This window comes from Dendrobates tinctorius, unplaced genomic scaffold (genome assembly GCF_039654945.1).
Source record: "Dendrobates tinctorius isolate UK_male_01 unplaced genomic scaffold, ASM3965494v1 ptg000331l, whole genome shotgun sequence".
In the NCBI taxonomy this organism is placed as follows: domain Eukaryota; kingdom Metazoa; phylum Chordata; class Amphibia; order Anura; family Dendrobatidae; genus Dendrobates; species Dendrobates tinctorius.
Genome location: NW_027361997.1, coordinates 3156884 through 3174755, shown reverse-complemented (window position 1 = coordinate 3174755; position 17872 = coordinate 3156884). Strand labels below are relative to the sequence as shown.

Genomic DNA, 17872 nt, shown 5'->3' with positions numbered 1-17872 from the left:
TCTCCTTGGCCCAGGTAAGACCCTACTGGCGTTGTCTATTGGTTATGAGTGACTTGACACATGGAATTCGACACTTGTAGCCCATGTCCTGGATACGTCTGTGTGTGGTGGCTCTTGAAGCAATGACTCCAGCAGCAGTCTACCCCTTGTGAATATCCCCCACATTTTTGAATGGCTTTTTCTTAATCCTTTCAAGGCTGCGGTTATCCCGGTTCCTTGTGCACCTTTTTCTACCACACTTTTTCCTTCCACTGAATTTTCCATTAATATGCTTGGATACAGCACTATGTGAACAGCCAGTTTATTTAGCAATGACCTTTTGTAGCTTGTGGAGTGTGTCAATGACTGCCTTCTGGACATCTGTGAAGTCAGCAGTCTTCCCCATGATTGTGAAGCCTACAGAAACAGACTAAGGGACCTTTTTAAATGCTTAGAAAGCCTATGCAGGTGTTCTTTGTTAATCTAGTTTACGGAGATAATGACTTTTGAGTTTTCATTGGCTGTAAGTAGTGATGAGCGAGTAGCATCATTGCTCGTGTGATCTCCGAGTATTTTGGCGTGCTCGGAGACTTAGATTTCACAGTCCCAGCTGCTTGATTTGCAACCTGTAGACAGGCTGAATACATGTGTGGAATGCCTGTTTGTTAGGGAATTCCAACAACTGTCTAGCAGTCTCGAATCATGCAGCTGAGGCGACGAAAACTAAATCTCCGAGCACGCCAAAATACTCGGAGACCACCCGAGCAACGAGTATACTAGCTCATCACTAGCTGTAAGTCATAATCATCAACATTAACAGGAACAAACACTTGAAATAGATCACTCTGTTTGTAATGACTCTATATGAGTTTCACTTTTTGTATTGAAGAACGGAAATTAACTTTTTGATGATATTCTAATTTTTTGAGAAGCACCTGTATCATTACATTCCACAGACTGAGAAACCTGCTCTAACCTATGGATGTGTGTTCTGTGTTGCTACCTGCTTATGATTTGTCAGCATCATAGAGGCAGTAGAAGTATATGCCCTCAGTAAAAACTATCTGATAACTTTTATTTTATATCCAAGTGTGTGTTAACTCATTAAGTGCCGAATGCTTTATTCCGCTCTGCAGCCACTTTACATTGTGTGTCCAGTTCAATATGAAATATTTGGTGAAAGATCCTCTTTCAACCTCAGGTTAGTACTCCTGGGTTTGTCGCACATCGCGCTTCAAATGTAGAAGTTAGCTACCTTGGATAAGAATAGAAGTCAACTCTAGAAGGCCTCCTTTTAGCTCTGATCAGCCAGTGTCAAAGAGACATAGTGAAACTTCTATCTCTGAGTTCCATAAAAATCATTAATATCATGTGTACTTGAACTGTAATAAATTAGAGATGGAAAATTAAAGTAATGCTGACTCATACTATATTGCTGAAATTCCCATTTATTTTAAGGAAATAAACACAAGATACTTTAACACTTAAGAGTAACAAGGCCTACTGTAAATGTTCTCTTTTCCACTATTATTTTTCTCTTCTACTACAAAAAGTGACGTTTTTACTATTGCCAAAAAAAAACAAGAAACATACACTCAGGATATATGCCTTGTACATGCAGTAATTAAGTACATGCAAGGGGTTTGTCACTTGTATGGACTTGCTGATGTGCAACATAACTGTTTTTCTGGGTGAAGCACATCCCGCACTCTGAACAGATATAAGGCTTCTCGTCAACATGAAGTTTCTGATGTGACATATATGTTGCTTTCTGGGTAAAGCATTTTCCACATTCCAAACACTTAAAGGGCTTTTGATCTGAATGAATTAACTGATGTCTCACCAGATATACTTTAGCGCTAAAACATTTTCCACATTCGGAACAGCCAAACGGTTTCTCACCTGTGTGGATTCTCTGGTGTACAACACAACTTGCCTTTTGAGTAAAACATTTGCCACAATGAGTACACACAAATGGTTTTTCACCTGTGTGAACTCTCTGATGAGCCACAAAACTGGCTTTCTGAGTGAAGCACTTTCCACAGTCATTGCATTTGAAAGGTTTCTCATCCGTGTGAATTCTCTGATGTGCATTATAACTAGATTTCTGGGTAAAACACTTGCCACATTCTGAACACTTGAAGGGTTTGATGTCCGTATGAATCAACTGGTGGCGCACCAGATACACTTTAGAACTAAACCGCTTACCACACTGACGGCACTCAAATGGTTTTTCCCCCGTGTGAATCCGCTGATGAACAATGCAGCTGGCCTTCTGAGTAAAACATTTGCCACAGTGAGTGCACACAAAGGGTTTCTCTCCTGTGTGAATTCTCTGGTGTGCAACATAACCTGCTTTTTGTGTAAAACGCTTTCCACAATCCTGACACTCAAAAGGCTTTAGCCCTGTGTGGATAATCTGGTGTCTTACCAAGTAGATCTTGGAAGTAAAACACTTCCCACATTCAGTACAAAGAAACGGCTTCTGGTCTGTGTGGATACGGCGATGGACGATGAGGTTGGAGGCACTAGTGAAACATTTTCCACACTGAGAACAAACAAATGGTTTTTCCCCGGTGTGAGTTCTCTGATGCGATACGTAGCTAGCTTTTTGTGTGAAACATTTACCACACACGGAGCAGGCATAGGGCTTCTCTCCTGTATGGATTCTTTGATGTATGATACGGTTTGCTGCATTGGTAAAACATTTGCCACAGTCTGAACAAGAATAAGGTTTCTCTCCTGTGTGCGTTCTCCGATGCTCATCAAAGCTCTTCTTTAGCCGAAAACACTTCCCACAAGACGAACACTCAAAAGGTTTCTCACCAGTATGGATTCGTTGATGAACTACACAACTCGCCTTCTGTGTAAAACACTTCCCACATTGAGTGCACACAAATGGTTTCTCCCCTGTGTGAATCCTTTCATGAGCAAGGTAACTTGCTTTTTGAGAGAAGCATTTACCACACTGAGTACATACAAATGGTTTCTCCCCTGTGTGGATTCTCTGGTGGGTAATATAACTGGCTTTTTGAGAAAAACATTTACCACATTCATTGCACACAAAGGGCTTTTCACCAGTGTGGATTCTCTGGTGTGCAAGATAATTTGCTTTCTGCACAAAACATTTGCCACAGTTGTTACACTTAAATGGTTTCTCATCTGCGTGAATTCTTACATGTGCCATGTAACCTGCTTTCTGAGTAAAACGCTTGCCACACTCTGTACATTGAAACGGCTTTTCTCCTCTGTGGATCAGCTGATGCCTTACAAGATAGATTTTAGAACTAAAATGTTTTCCACATTCCAAACACTCAAAGGGTTTCTCCCCTGTATGGGTTCTTTGATGCACAATGCAGCTTGCTTTCTGGGCGAAACATTTGCCACACTGGGAACAGACGAATGGTTTCTCACCTGTGTGAATTCTCTGGTGGACAATACAACTTGCCTTTTGAGCAAAACATTTTCCACAATGTGAGCAGACAAATGGTTTTTCCCCAGTGTGAGTCCTCTCATGTGCCAGATAGCTAGCCTTTTGTGTAAAACACTTCCCGCATAGCCGGCACATAAATGGCTTCTCCCCTGTGTGAATTCTCTGATGTGTGAGGTAACTGGCTTTCTGCGTGAAGCATTTTCCACATAAGGCGCACACAAATGGCTTTTCTCCAGTGTGGACCCGTTGATGGGTGATGTAACTTGCTTTCTGGGAAAAGCATTTGCCACAATCCATGCATTTAAAGGGCTTCTCTTCTGTATGTATTCTTTTATGAGCATTATAACTGGCTTTCTGACTAAAACACTTCCCACAGTCAAAACAAGCAAAGGGTTTCTCACCCGTATGAATCATTCTGTGTCGGACTAAATAGATTTTTGAGCTAAAACACTTTCCACAGTCTGGACAGTCAAATGGTTTTTCCCCAGTGTGAATTCGCTGGTGCACAATGCAACTTGCCTTCTGGGAAAAACATTTACCACAGTGGGAACAGATGAAGGGTTTTTCACCTGTGTGAATTCTATGATGTGCCAGGTAACTTGCTTTTTGAGAGAAACATTTACCGCACTGAGAACAGGCAAAAGGCTTCTCCCCCGTGTGGATCATGCAGTGTCTCATTAGATATACCTTTGAGCTGAAACATTTACCACACTCAAAACACACAAAGGGTTTCTCCCCTGTGTGGATCCTCTGGTGAACAATACAGCTTGCTTTCTGAGTAAACCGTTTGCCACAATAAAAGCACACAAATGGTTTCTCACCAGTGTGAATTCGTTGATGTGAAAGGAAGCTGGCTTTCTGGGCGAAGCACTTGCCACAGTGAGAGCATACAAATGGTTTCTCACCAGTATGGATCCTCTGGTGGACTAAACGGTTTCCGGCACTGCTAAAACACTTTCCACAGACCGAGCATGGGAATGGCTTTTCAATTTCATGAATTTTCACGTGTCGATTAAGGTAAAAGCTAGAAATAAAACACTTTCCACATTCAGAGCATATGTACGGTTTCATGTCTTTGTGAGTTTTCCTATGAACAATTAGATCTGAGGCACTTATAAAGGTTTTTCCACATTCGGCACAAGATAAGTTGGTCTCACCTTGGTGGATTCGCTGATGTTTTATGAAACCTAGCTTAGAAATGAAAACGTTTCCACACACCGGACACACAAATTGTTTTTTGCTAATTCCTTCGTGTTCAAATAGTTCAGATTCATAAGACAACATTTCACTAGCATTAAAACAAGCAAATACTTTAGTTTTGTTGAAGAGGTTCTCTTGTTTAACAAGGTCTGCACTTATTATGGACAAGTTAAGAGGTTCATCTTCTTGGTTCATTCTTTGGTTGTAACGAGTTGTAGAATATTCAGTCCAATGGCTAAACTGATGTGGAGGCAAATGTAAAGAATGGAATCCATTTTGTTCCTCTGACTTTAGCCTAAGAGGAAGAATTGATGCCTTGCTTCTTGTAATCCTAGGCATATAATCTTGATTGACAATGGAAACTTCTGTTATCCATTCTGGTGGAAAAAAGGGTGAGGAATTTCTCTCAGGAATGATCCCATTAATGGACTCACCAGCTGAAATGATAAAAAAAGCAATTTTGAAACCAGAAGGATGAGCCTCACATATTGTACCATATGTTAATCTCAGTAAATTAGAGGGGTTTTCTTGTCTTATTAAGTGACAGCATATCACCAGGATCGTTGGAATTATGATTTTGGAAACCTGCACCAATCCAAATGATAAAGTGGCAGGTGCAGACCCTTCTAAATTTCATCCACCACAATGGGGCTGCACTGCTGTTCTGTGTACAAATGATAACTTTTGTACAATGGGATAAGCACTTATTGGCTAGTAGTTGCTAACTGCCTGCTTTTCTATGGTGCGCTGATCTCTACCAGTTCAGAGTGGTGATGGCCTGTTCATCCTGGCAGCAATTCTCAAACTGCTCTGCACCCGTTCATGCAATGTAAAATTGCACTGAGTGCACCTGCACCAAGTTATGCAGCAGAGAACCAAACGTCAATTAACATGCCGTTAGCAGTGGCGCCCATAGGGTTCATACTCGCGAGAGACTCACACGATTCTCGTGCGAGTCTCTCGCATGAAATCCCGGCACTGCCGCCGACACTGTGACTGGAGCGTGCGGCTACATGTATTTCTATGCAGCCGCACGCTCCGGTCCCAGTGACGGCAGCAGTGCCAGGTCTGCATGCGAGAGACTCGCACGAGAATCGTGCGAGTCTCTCGCATGAGAGTATGAGCCCATAGACAGAGAAAAGCAGAATACAAGGAATTGCTCTGCTCACATGACAAAAAGTGCGAGAATCACCGACAGGAACAGTTCTGTGACTTCTCTGAGCTGGTAGAGATTAGAACATGGCATAAGGGACAGATGGTTAGCAACTACCTATGGAAAATTTTCACACATCTCAAAGGAAAGCCAACATTTCATCATCCAAGTAAAGAAAATTCACAGCCTGAACCGTCAGGATATATAAATAGATATATAGACTAGATAGGATATATAGAATTGATATCCTATAGACATATAATTTCACAAGCACCCTACATATAATAAATTAGCAACCTTTAGTACCTTTCATGTGGCTCTAAAGGATGTTTGGTCTTATTTAACCTATTAAATAAATATATTTATTTTTTAAAAATTGCGTGAGTTAATCCTATTTTTGATAACCAGCTAAGGTAAAGCTGACACCTGCAAGCTGATATTATCAGGCTGGGAAGGTTCCTCGTTATTGGACCAGTCCCCAAGCCTAAAAATACAAACCCGCAGTTGCCCCAGAATTGACGGATCACACGAGATGCGCCAATCCTGATGCTTGGCCCGACTATTCTCCATTGCCCTGGTGGAGTGTCAAGTATGGTAATGGTTTATGGGGTTGATGTCAGCTTTTTAATGTCAGCTGGCACCAAGCCCAGGGGTTAGTAAAAGAGAGGCATCTATCAGGCACCCCCATTACTAACCCAGTAAGATAAAAGAAAAAAACACAAATTTTATTTTAAAAAACATCCCCGACTCTAGCCCCCTTTCACCAATTTCTAATAAAAAAAATAACAAAAAACATCCAGTCCACAGGTTCCGACGTAGTCCATCGAATCCGAAGTAGTCCATAAATGGGAACCTGAAAGACCTAAAAAGAGAGAGGTAAAGAAATAAAAACAAGAAACACTCCCTCATTCACCAATTTATCATTTAATTATTTAAAAAAAAAACGCATCTACGGCGTAATCTATGGCGCTTCAACAACGTCCACCGCTTCAGTACTGCAACCTATGGATCGTCGGCTCTGACCAGCGGTAACACCACCGCTCATCAAAGTCATGCTGTTCTCTACGAGACTCGGCGACTGTTGAGTGGTGTAGATACTGATGTCACCGTTGCGAAGAGCCGCCAGGGCTCTCAGGAGCCAGTGGTCTGATTCTGTATTGTCACGATAGTCCACTCCCGGTCATGTCTCATAAGCAATGTAGTGACTAAGTTACTGACATCATCGCTTGTGAGACATGACCTATGAAGTGTCGTTCTCAGAACAACTCTCCATAAGTTGCAGTACTGAATTGGTGGATGTTGTGGGAATGTAGGGGAAGTGGACCAACCTATGGACCTGTCTGCAGCAGGAGGGCTAATGTACAATGTGCTGGACATAGACTGCTGTATATGAAGGTGGGAGACAGCTAGACAGAGGAGAAGGATGGTGAAGTACTGGGTTTTGCCACTAGGCGGAGACCAAGGACAGCAGAAACAGAAGGTGAGAAGGTGTAGTACTGCAGTTTGGCCACAAGATGGGAGCAGAGAGCAGTGAGAAAAGGGCTTTACATCAGCTTAAGGCTACGAAACCGCACAGTCATGGGGGACGGGTTACAGGCGCTCTAGAGGGGAATTCCCGGGGTGGGGAATAAATAGTTGTAGAGAGTTCCAGAAGAGTCAGTTCAGGGAGAGGAGCTAAAAGGAAGAAGAGACAGAAGGAGGAGATTGACAGAGAACAAGCTCCAGCAGGGACTGAGGAGGAAGACAGGGGGGTGGCCCTGACAGGAGGAGCCGCAGAACAGAGACAGCCTGGGGTACCACAAACGGACGGACTCTGACGGGTGAAGCGTTGTGGTGGTAGGCCTAGGGCAGCCACAGTGAAAGAGCCACGAGGGATGTCAATTAGGAAAAGGAAGTGAAGGTACCAGGGCCTGTGTGCGGAGTCGAGCAGCTGCTGTGTGGTGCTGCGGGTCGTCGAGAGGACGGCCAATAAAGAGGACCTGTTGAATGCACATCGGTGTCTGCCTTGAGTCTGTTTGCGGCGGAAGAAGGACCACCCCCCAGTCGGCACACCTACCTACAGGAACACCATGGATTACGTCAAAGCTGCGGGGTTGTTTTTTAAAATATAATTATTGAATGAGGCAGTGTTTCTTGTTTTTATTTCTTTATATCTCTCTTTTTATGTCATTTATGAACTACTTCGGATTCGGTGGACTACGTCGGAACCCCTGGACTGGATAATTTATTTTTTTTTAATTGGTGAAAGAGGGAGCTGTTTTTTTTTTAATTAAAATTTTCGTGCATATTTTTTTTTTTAACCAAGTGGTGTCTGATAGATGCCTCTGCAATACTAACTCCTGGGCTTGATGACAGATGACATTACAAAGCTGACAAAATCAATTAGGCCACCGCACCAGGGCAATCGGAAAGAGCCAGGCCAAGTGCCAGAATTTTTATATCTCGTGATGCATAAATTCTGGTAGGCTGTGGGCCTGTATTTTTAGGCTGAGAAGGGCCCAATAACCAGGGACCTTGCCAGCCTGATAATATCAGCCTGCAACTGTCTGCATTACTTTGGCTAGTTACCAAAAATAGGTGGGCCCCCTCGTCTTTATTTAAATTATTCATATAATATGCTTAATAAAGCTAAACACCCTTTAGTGCCACATGAAAGGCACTAAAGGGTGAAAGTTTATTGTATGTAGGTTACTTGTGAAACTATAGGTCTAAAGAGTTTCTATATATTCAATTTACTTAGAATATATAAATTTTATATCTATACATGTATACAAGATTGATTTATTAGTTTGAAAACCATATTTAAATTACATAGAACATCCCAGTATGTAAAAGATTGTTAAAAATGCATTGCATACGAGTGTCATAAGGATGCTAGGTGAGGGAAAAAAATCACACACTCGCATGACATAAGTTGAAACATACGGATTCCACTCGTCTAACTTTACAGGAGCAACATCGGAGCTATTTTTTATATGATAGTCAGTGAGCCTTTAACCGAACTAAACACAAAATGTTTTTTTGTTTGCTACTTTCACTACCAAGAGTATAAGTCTGTAGCTGTATTGTGCTTTCTCTTACACAGGAATCCGTATCTTCTGACATCATGCATGAAATGTCTTCAGTGCAGATGTCACTTTCCTTTGCTCCATACAAGGTGAGAATTGCTGTATTATAGGGCATAAATAATAACATGAAAATAAGGTTTGTGTTAAAGTGAACCTGTCATATGATTTATGATGCCAAACCAGAATGAAATAGAGTCCGGCTTCATTACTGCAGCAGTGTATGTTCTGCTCTTAAACACTGTGGCACTTCAGAGAAAATATACTTTGAAAAAGCAGCGGGAAAGATGTGACTCGGATGACTAGTCCAAGGGACAGACCCCCAACAGGTTTTCCCCAGGTCTGCCCCTAAACAGTTATCGTTGCCCACATAATCCCTGGCCGCCTTTTCAAATCATGTGTTCACTGAAACGCCACAGTTTTTCAGAGGGAAACGCATAGCTGCAATACCGGAACCGTCTCCTGCCTTATGCTGTACCTAGTTCATGATTCAGCTGACAGGTCCCTGTTCATTTACAAGACTTGGACCAAGCATAGACAGTCATAACTTAAAGGTTGGTTCCCTTATCCTAATGTATTGCTCATACCTCAAGTTTATGATCATTTAAAGGTGTATTCCCATCTTTAAATGAGATAATTCACTAGGATGTGCAATTCAATTTCTTATTTGCCAGCACAACTGTTTATCTTGAATGATCACTTACTTGAACATGAATATTCTGTAAGTGCCTTCTTGACTGACTGCTGGGAGTCCATTGAAAGTGGTTCCTTTCCTTGTTCTATAATTGATATGATAGAAGGCTTCACATGATTCAATCCTAGAAGAAATAAGTTAGCCAATGATTCTAGGTATAGATCTTGATCTAGATTCTTACTTATAGGCCACGTTCACACGTTCAGCATTTGGTCAGCATTTTACATGACCAAAAAGAAGTGGGTTAAAAATGCAGAAGTGGTGACGGGTTTCTATTATACTTTCCTTCTGATTCTTTCACTCCTGATTTTGGCTTACAGATACTGAGGTAAAAGACTGACCAAATACTAAAAGTGTGAACGTGGCCATAAAATAATAAATATTTCACTGGAGTAGTTCCTTACTGACAGAATTTCTATGTTAAATGGCTATTCTCAGAGATGCATTATTTTTCACAAAGCACAATAAATATACTTATTATTAACCCCTTATGGGTGACAGTTAAGGGGCCTTATTCCTCAGCATCACTTTTTAACAGCACTGAGAAGTGTTTAGCGCCCCCCAGCGTCGGAAAATCTCTGAGGTCTTGGCTACCGGGGGTAGCTGAGACCCCAGAGAACATGATCCATGATTAAGACCGTGTAGGTTGAAACGCATAGGATTCGTTCCCTGCACTGGGATTGCTCACTTCTGCATGTCTGTTCTTTTTAACATGATGACTAAATAACTGTCAAGTTTTAAGAACCATATCTCCTGTGGTCACTGGAGGTATCTTTTTGTACATTGGAGACCATGATTCGGGTCGGTTTTTACTGTCCCCAGTCTTGTGATTACCGTTATTCACCGAATAACGATGATTGCAAAGAAAAAAAAAAAAAAAGTCTGGTTTTCCATTCATTTCTCTATCCTCGGATATGATCTAGCATACCAGAGAAGAGAGAATCCACCCCCCTGGTACCGCCGCCATCCCCGGATCCTCCTGCTCTGTCCCCTGGCCCTCCGCATCATCTTCCTGGAAGAAAATGGCGAGCGCATGAGCAGTGCACCCGCCCAGATCTGCCGGCCGGTACCTGCCAACAATAGATTTTTCCTATAGGCTCATTTTGATCACTGCCAGAGACCCTAGCACAGTGATCAAAATAAAAAAAAAATAGTAATAATAGAATAAAAAAAAAAAAAAATCGCATTTTTTTCAATTCTTTGCAGTTAGGGTTGGGGTTACATTTGTGCTGTTAGGGTTATGTTTGTGGTGTTAGGGTTGTGGTTACGGATAGGGTTGGGGATACGTTTGTTGGGGTTAGGGTTGGGGTTAAGGTGGTGCTGGGGTTAGGGTCGTGACTAGGGGTGTGTTGGGGATAGGGCTTTGTTATTGTTGGAGTTAGAATTGGGGGGTTTCCACTGTTTAGGCAAATGAGGGGGTCTCCAAACGTGGAATGGTGACCACCATCAATTCCAGACAACTTTGCGTTCAAAAAGTCAGACGGTGCTCCCTCCCTTCTGGGCCCTGCTATGTGCCCAAACAGTGCCTTTCCCCCACGTACGGGGTATTGGTGTACTCAAGAGAAATTGCACAACAAATTTTGTGGTCCATTTTCTCCTGATACCCTTGTGAAAATAAAGTTTCAGTCTAAAGTAAATTTTTTCTGAAAAAAGTTCAATGCTAATTTTTCCTTCCACATTGCTTTAGTTCTCATGAAGCACCTGAAGGTTTGATAAACTTCTTGAATCTGGTTTTGAACACCTTGAGGGGTGCAGTTTTTAGAATGGTGTCACTTTTGGGTATTTTCTGTCATATTGACCCCCCAAAGACACTTTAAATGTGAGGTGGTCCCTAAAAAAAAAATGGTTTTGTCAATTTTGTTGGAAAAATGAGAAATCGCTGGTCAACTTTTAACCCTTATAACATCTTAACAAAAAAAAAAATTGAATCCAAAATTATGCTGATGTAAAGTAGACATGTGGGAAATGTTAACTATTTTGTGTGACACTACTCTGATTTAATGGCACAAAGATTAAAAGTTTGAAAATTGTAAAATGTTCAAAAGTTTTGCCAAATGTCCATTTTTTTCATAAGCGCATCATATTGAAGAGATTTTATCACTAACATGAAGTACAATATGTTAAGAAAAAACAAACTCAGAATCGGTGGAATCCGTTGACACATTCCAGAGCTATAACTTAATAAAGTGACAGTGGTCAGAATTGTAAAAACTGGCTTGGTCATTAAGGTTAAAATTAGCTCGGTCACTAAGGGGTTAATATACAGATCAACACATAATGTATCTTTCTTGTACCTTTGTGTATTTTTTTCATCGCAATCTGCTGCTGTGGGTATCCAGTTCACAAAGCTGAATGTTCGGTACTATTCTTAGGCTACTTTCACACTTGCATTTTTTTGCGCTGCGTGCGCAGTGCAAACGCGCATAAAAAACGCATCATGCGTTTTTTATGCGTTTTCTTGTTTTTTTGCGCATGGTTTTTGCAAAAAAAGCATGCTTTTTTTGCGCTGATGTGCGCATGACCATGCGCACGTCAGCGCTCCCTTAGACTTTAATGTGTTTTTGGGTGAATTTTGTGCGCATTGCGTGCGCATGCATTTTTTTGAGACAGGTCGGACGCACAAAAAATGCAACAGGATGCATTTTGCACGCCCGGGCGCACACTACAAAAAAACGCATGCGCATACAAACGCATGCCGATGCGCACCCATGTTAAGTATAGGGAAAAAATCGCAAGTGTGAAACCAGCCTTACACTACTAAATTACATTTTACAGCAGCACCTTACTTCTCCTCTGTGCTACAGGCTCCTCACTCACCTGTTAGTTAATGACTAGCCCCAAAGTTGATGATTCAGCTGCATCTACCTCACTGTTTATCCTCAGTGCTAACGATGCCTTCCTCTCATGTATTTTAGTGAATAGTCCCTGCTCCGAGTTCATGACTCAGCTGCATCCACCACAGGTGTTTGGCATATCATAAAGTTAATCTAGGTCAAGAATTCACTTTGTTCTTCAGTGCACTGTAAGCTCCTGTATACAAATCTGACAGTCAATTTTATCTTCTGCCAAATAAATCAGTAAGTGTATTTCACTGTTTACAGCAGAGCTCAGCAGTCAAACAACTCTCCACAAATGGAGCTTACAATAACTAGGCCCAGCAGACTTGAAATAAGCAAAGATCAGCTGTGTTTGATGGCTGCAACAGATAACTTAGTGATGTGAAACTGCAAATGCTGCTCTGTTCATGCATATAACAAAAGATAATCATCTACCATATGCATCAAAAGAGTCTTTTGCAGTTTCAAGTCAATGAGCTATCTGCTGTAGGCATCAAGCACAGCTTAGCCCTGCTAAAGCTAGTTATTAGAAACTCTGTTGTGGAAGACTGGAGCTCTGTTGAAAACCAGATAATGATGTAATGATGTAAAACACACATGTAATTATACTCATGGGGAAGAGTCCTGAGGAGATAATTTGCATATTCCCAGTGCCTTCTGGGATAAGTGAAGAGTGTTATGAATGGGTCACCGAGGAGAAAAAAGCAAAACAAGCTAAGTCACAGAAAACCAGAGAGGTTGGTAACTATGCAGATTGCAGATCCCTTATCCTACCACACAACTAGCAGCAGCCGTGGAGTGTACCTGCGATGTTCCTAGATGCTTCGTCACAGCCGGAGGACTAAATAAGCCTGAAGCATGAAAAAGAGAAAACTAACTGCCCCAGAGCAGACCCGAAAGGAATAGATAGCCCCCACACATGTATTGACGGTGAAACGAGATGAAAACACAAACACAGGCAGGAAAATAGGCTGAGCAAACGATGGGGCCAAACTAACTAGAAAGGACAGGAAAGGAAAGACACTGTCTGCAACCTGCAAAAAACCCTACAAAAATAATGTCCAACACTTCTGATAGCAAAATTAACCCTGAAGTCACTAGACTTCTCCCACTATATCAGCACTCTGAAATATTCTGAGACAGAGCAAAAAGAGACCAAACTAGTAAGGGACAAAAAGCAAATTGGCAAAATACTGATAAATAAGAGTGGAAATTCAGCACAGCCCCCAGCCGGGGCTGGCTGACTACACAAAAAACTGAATAGACCAACAAAATCAAGTGTGAACATTAGCAGAAAAACTTAGCTTTAGATGACTGGAACAGAGCTGAAAACCAAGCCAGAAGGAATCACCAGCAACTGAGTAGGGCGTCGGCTTTCTTAAATCCAATCTGAGACTCCTGAGGTCCAATCGTCATCCTCATTCTCAGGTGGCAGATAACCACCGATCAAATCAGCCTCACTACCTCCTGTTACCACCAGAGGGAGTCTGGAAGGAGAACTCACAACTGGAGAACCAGAGAATGAACTCACAACAGAAGAGTCTCTGCGAGCTCAACGATCACTGGATTTTGGCCATTGCAGCTGAAAAGAGGAAATCGGTAAACCAGGGGAAGATCGTCTCCGTGAGCTCAACGATCACTGGATTTTGGCAGTTGCAGCTGAAAAGGGAAATTGGTAAACCACGCGCCGATTTTGGCTCACTTTTCATTGCTTTGAAATCTCTTAAATAACAATATGGAAGAGGCCAGGAGCCATTTGGTGAGCTGCATTTCTTGCTACATGTTCACAGACTTGCCAGTGGAAAAGCCAAACTTCACGTGCCACAAATGCAAGCCTGTGTCCCTGTTGGAGGACAGGTTGCAAAATCTGAGAGGTTAGCTACATTGAAAATCATTAAGGAAGGTGAAGAGTTCTTAGACAGAGCAGAATTATCTCTTCATGTTACAGAAAGAGAAGAAATTCGAAGTGCACATGAAGAAACAGAGGAATGGAAACATGTGACCCAGAGAAGCAGGATGATCGGGAGGCAGTTAGCACCCATACTGTTCAGGAACCAGTAACAAGCTCTTGCACAGGAGAACAATGAAGAAATACATCAGGATAAGACTTTGCCCACAAACAGCAACCTTGTACACCTTCAGAATCCTCCTGGATGGAGAAAGAAAAATGTTGTGAAGAAGAAACGGAGAGTGGTGGTCATGGGGGATTCACTGTTGAGAGGAACAGAGGCCGCTATCTGCAGACCGGATATAACTTCAAGAGAAATGTGCCGTCTTCCAGGTGTAAAAATTAAAGATGTGTCTTACAGGATATCAGAACTCTTCAGACCTACAGATGACTACCCATTCCTGCTAATACATGTGGGGACAAAGGACACAGCAAGAAACAACCTGGAAACCATCTGCAGTGACTTTGAAAACTTAGGTAAGAAAGTGAAAGAACTGGGAGCGCAGGTGGTCTTCTCTTCCATCCTCCCAGTGGATGGCCATGGAACAAGGAAGTGGAATAAGATTCTGCAGGTGAACAACTGGCTACGGCGATGGTGCCGTTAGCAAGGATTTGGATTTCTGGATCACGGAGTGAATTACCTATACGATGGACTACTTGCTAAAGATGGGGTGCACCTTATGAAGACTGGAAAACCTGTATTTGGAAGTCGCCTTGCTACACATATAAGGAGAGCTTTAAACTAGAACAATGTGGGAAGGGAAGTAAAAGGCCAGAAAAAGCCATACACCTGACAAATGCTAATGAGAACTCTGCTATTAGAAATGGGAGGAAAGAACAAAGACAAAAAAATCTAAATAATAAAAATATTGGAGAAAGAGAAACCAATCACAAACTAAAATGTTTCTATACTAATGCACAAAGCATGGGCAACAAACAAGGAGAATTGGAACTACTAATGCAGGAAAAGAAATATGATGTCATTGGAATCACTGAAACTTGGTGGGACAATACACATGATTGGAATACAAGGCTAGAAGGATACAACTTATTTGCTAGAAACAGACTTGATAAACGAGGAGGAGGTGTCGCATTGTATGTTAGAAACACGTATATCTGCACAGAGATTTGAAGCTTCAGAGACTGGGAGTTCTATGGAAACTGTTTTGGGTAAGAATACAAGGACAGAACAATGGAAAGGACACCATTGTAGGCATTTACTACAGGCCGCCTGTGCAAGCTGAAGATATAAATGGACTCTTTATGCATCAAATGGCCGAGTTCTCCAAAAAATATAACATAGCTGTCATGGGAGATTTCACCTATCCAGACATTTGTTGGGAATCTCTCTCAGGCAAAACTAACAGGTCAAGGAAATTCTTATCCTCTCTTGTTGACAACTTTATCTTCCAAAAGGTAGGGGAGAGAACAAGGGGATCTGCTACCTTGGATCTAATCCTTATAAACAGGGAGGAAATGGTTGAGGAGGTAAAAGTGGCTGGGACTCTAGGAGGTAGCGACCATGCTATTTTATAATTTTGGATAACTAGAGGAGGACCTGTGAAGACTCAGACGTCAAGGTTAGATTTCAGAAAGGCAGATTTTAAGGGATTCAGAAAGAGAATTGGAGGGATCCAATGGCTGGATATCCTTAAAGACAAAAATGTCCAGGAAGGATGGGAAATCTTGAAAAATGAAATTCTCAAAGCACAATTGTTAACAATTCCGAAAAGAGGGAAGAATAGAAAGCATTTAAAGAAACCAGGATGTATGAACACAGAACTTAAGCACATGCTAAAAAGGAAGAAAGATATGTTTATAAAATAGAAAGAGGGAGGCATATCTAAAGAAGAATATAATGCTGTCTGCCGAACCTGCAGGGCACAAATCAGATTATCTAAAGTTGACAATGAATTGATGCTTGCAAGAGACGTCAAAAGCAATAATAAAGGATTGGAGATATGTCAAAAGTAAAAGAAAAGTCAAAGATGCTATAGGATTTTTACAGGATGAAAATGATGAAATGGTAAGACAGGACGTTGAGAAGGCCGAACTTTTAAATTCCTATTTTGCATCTGTTTTCTCTCAGAAAGGAGATGTAACATTAACTATTCTTCACTGTCCTATTAAGGGAATAGAAGAATCCAGGATATCTACAAACAGAAATATAGTGAGGAAACACTTAGCTAACCTAAATGAATTCAAGTCTCCAGGTCCAGATGAATTGCACCTCAGAGTATTGAAGGAGATAGCAGAAGAAATTTTTGAACCGCTCTCCATAATCTTTGAAAATTCGTGGAGAACAGGAGAAGTCCCAGAAGACAGGAGAAGAGCAAATGTTGTTCCTATCTTCAAAAAGGGGAGGAAGGTGGACCCAGGCAACTATAGGCTGGTGAGTCTGACTTCTATACCAGGAAAGATCTTTGAACAAATTATTAAACAACATGTATAGTACCTGGATAAGAATGAAGTGATTAAACAGTCAGCATGGGTTTGTAACTAATAAGTCATGTCAGACTAACTTAATTTCATACTATGACAGAATCACTGATTGGGTAGATCAGGGAAATGCTGTAGATATAGTATATCTTGACTTCAGCAAAGCATTTGACAAAGTAACTCACACAATCCTTATTGAAAAAATGACTAAGTATGGAATGGACAAGGCAACTGGTAGGTGGATTCATAACTAGCTTAGTGATCGGACCCATAGAGTGGTCATAAATGGCTGCACATCCAGTTGGAAGAATGTATCAAGTGGGGTCCTGGGCCCTGTATTGTTCAACATCTTTATCAACGATTTAGATGAAGGAATTGAGGGTAAACTGATTAAATTTGCTGATGACACAAAGCTAGGAGGGATAGAGATATATCAAAAAGATATAAATAAACTGGAGCAGTGGGCAACAACTAACAGAATGGTTTTTAACAGGGAAAATGCAAAGTACTACATGTGGGCAATAAAAATGAAAAAGCATATACAGAATGGGAGGAATAGAGCTAAGCAACAGCACATGTGAAAAATACTTGGGTATACTAATAGATCACAGACTGAGTCAACAGTGTGATGCAGCAGCAAAAAAGGCAAATGCAATTCTAGGATGTATTAACAGAAGAATACAGTCTAGATCACGTGAAGTCATTATTGCCCTCTACTCCTCTTTGGTCAGACCTCATCTGGAATACTGTGTCCAGTTTGGGCGCCACATTTTAAAGACATCAACAAACTGAAGCAAGTTCAGAAAAGAGCGACCAGAATGGTGACCGGTCTGCAAACCCTGTCTTATGAGGAAAGGCTGCAGGATCTGGGAATGTTTAGCTTGCAAAAGAGAAGACTGAGAGGAGACTTAACTGTCTACAAATATCTCAAGGGCTATCACATTGCAGAAGGATCATCTTTATTCTCATTTGCACAAGGAAAGACTAGAAGCAATGAGATGAAACTGAATGGGAGGAGACACAGATTAGATATTAGAAAAAACTTTTTGACAGAGTCATCAATGAGTGGAACAGGCTGCCACGAGAGGTGGTCAGTTCTCCTTCAATAGAAGTCTTCAAACAGA

General features: G+C 41.5%; 1 protein-coding gene across 2 annotated transcripts in view; it reads right to left on the bottom strand.

The window, feature by feature from the left end:
• Positions 1-1407: 1407 nt before the first annotated feature.
• The window catches only part of LOC141074231 (uncharacterized), a 120911-nt gene continuing 104446 nt past the window's right edge, over positions 1408-17872 (bottom strand). For both annotated transcript variants that reach the window (XM_073561809.1, XM_073561810.1), the window contains exons 4-5: positions 9535-9648; positions 1408-5049 (exon numbers count right to left, since the gene is read on the bottom strand). In XM_073561809.1, coding sequence (XP_073417910.1) covers positions 1604-5049; positions 9535-9648 — 3560 coding nt within the window. In that variant the 3' untranslated portion in view covers positions 1408-1603. The remainder of the gene's footprint in view (positions 5050-9534; positions 9649-17872) is intronic.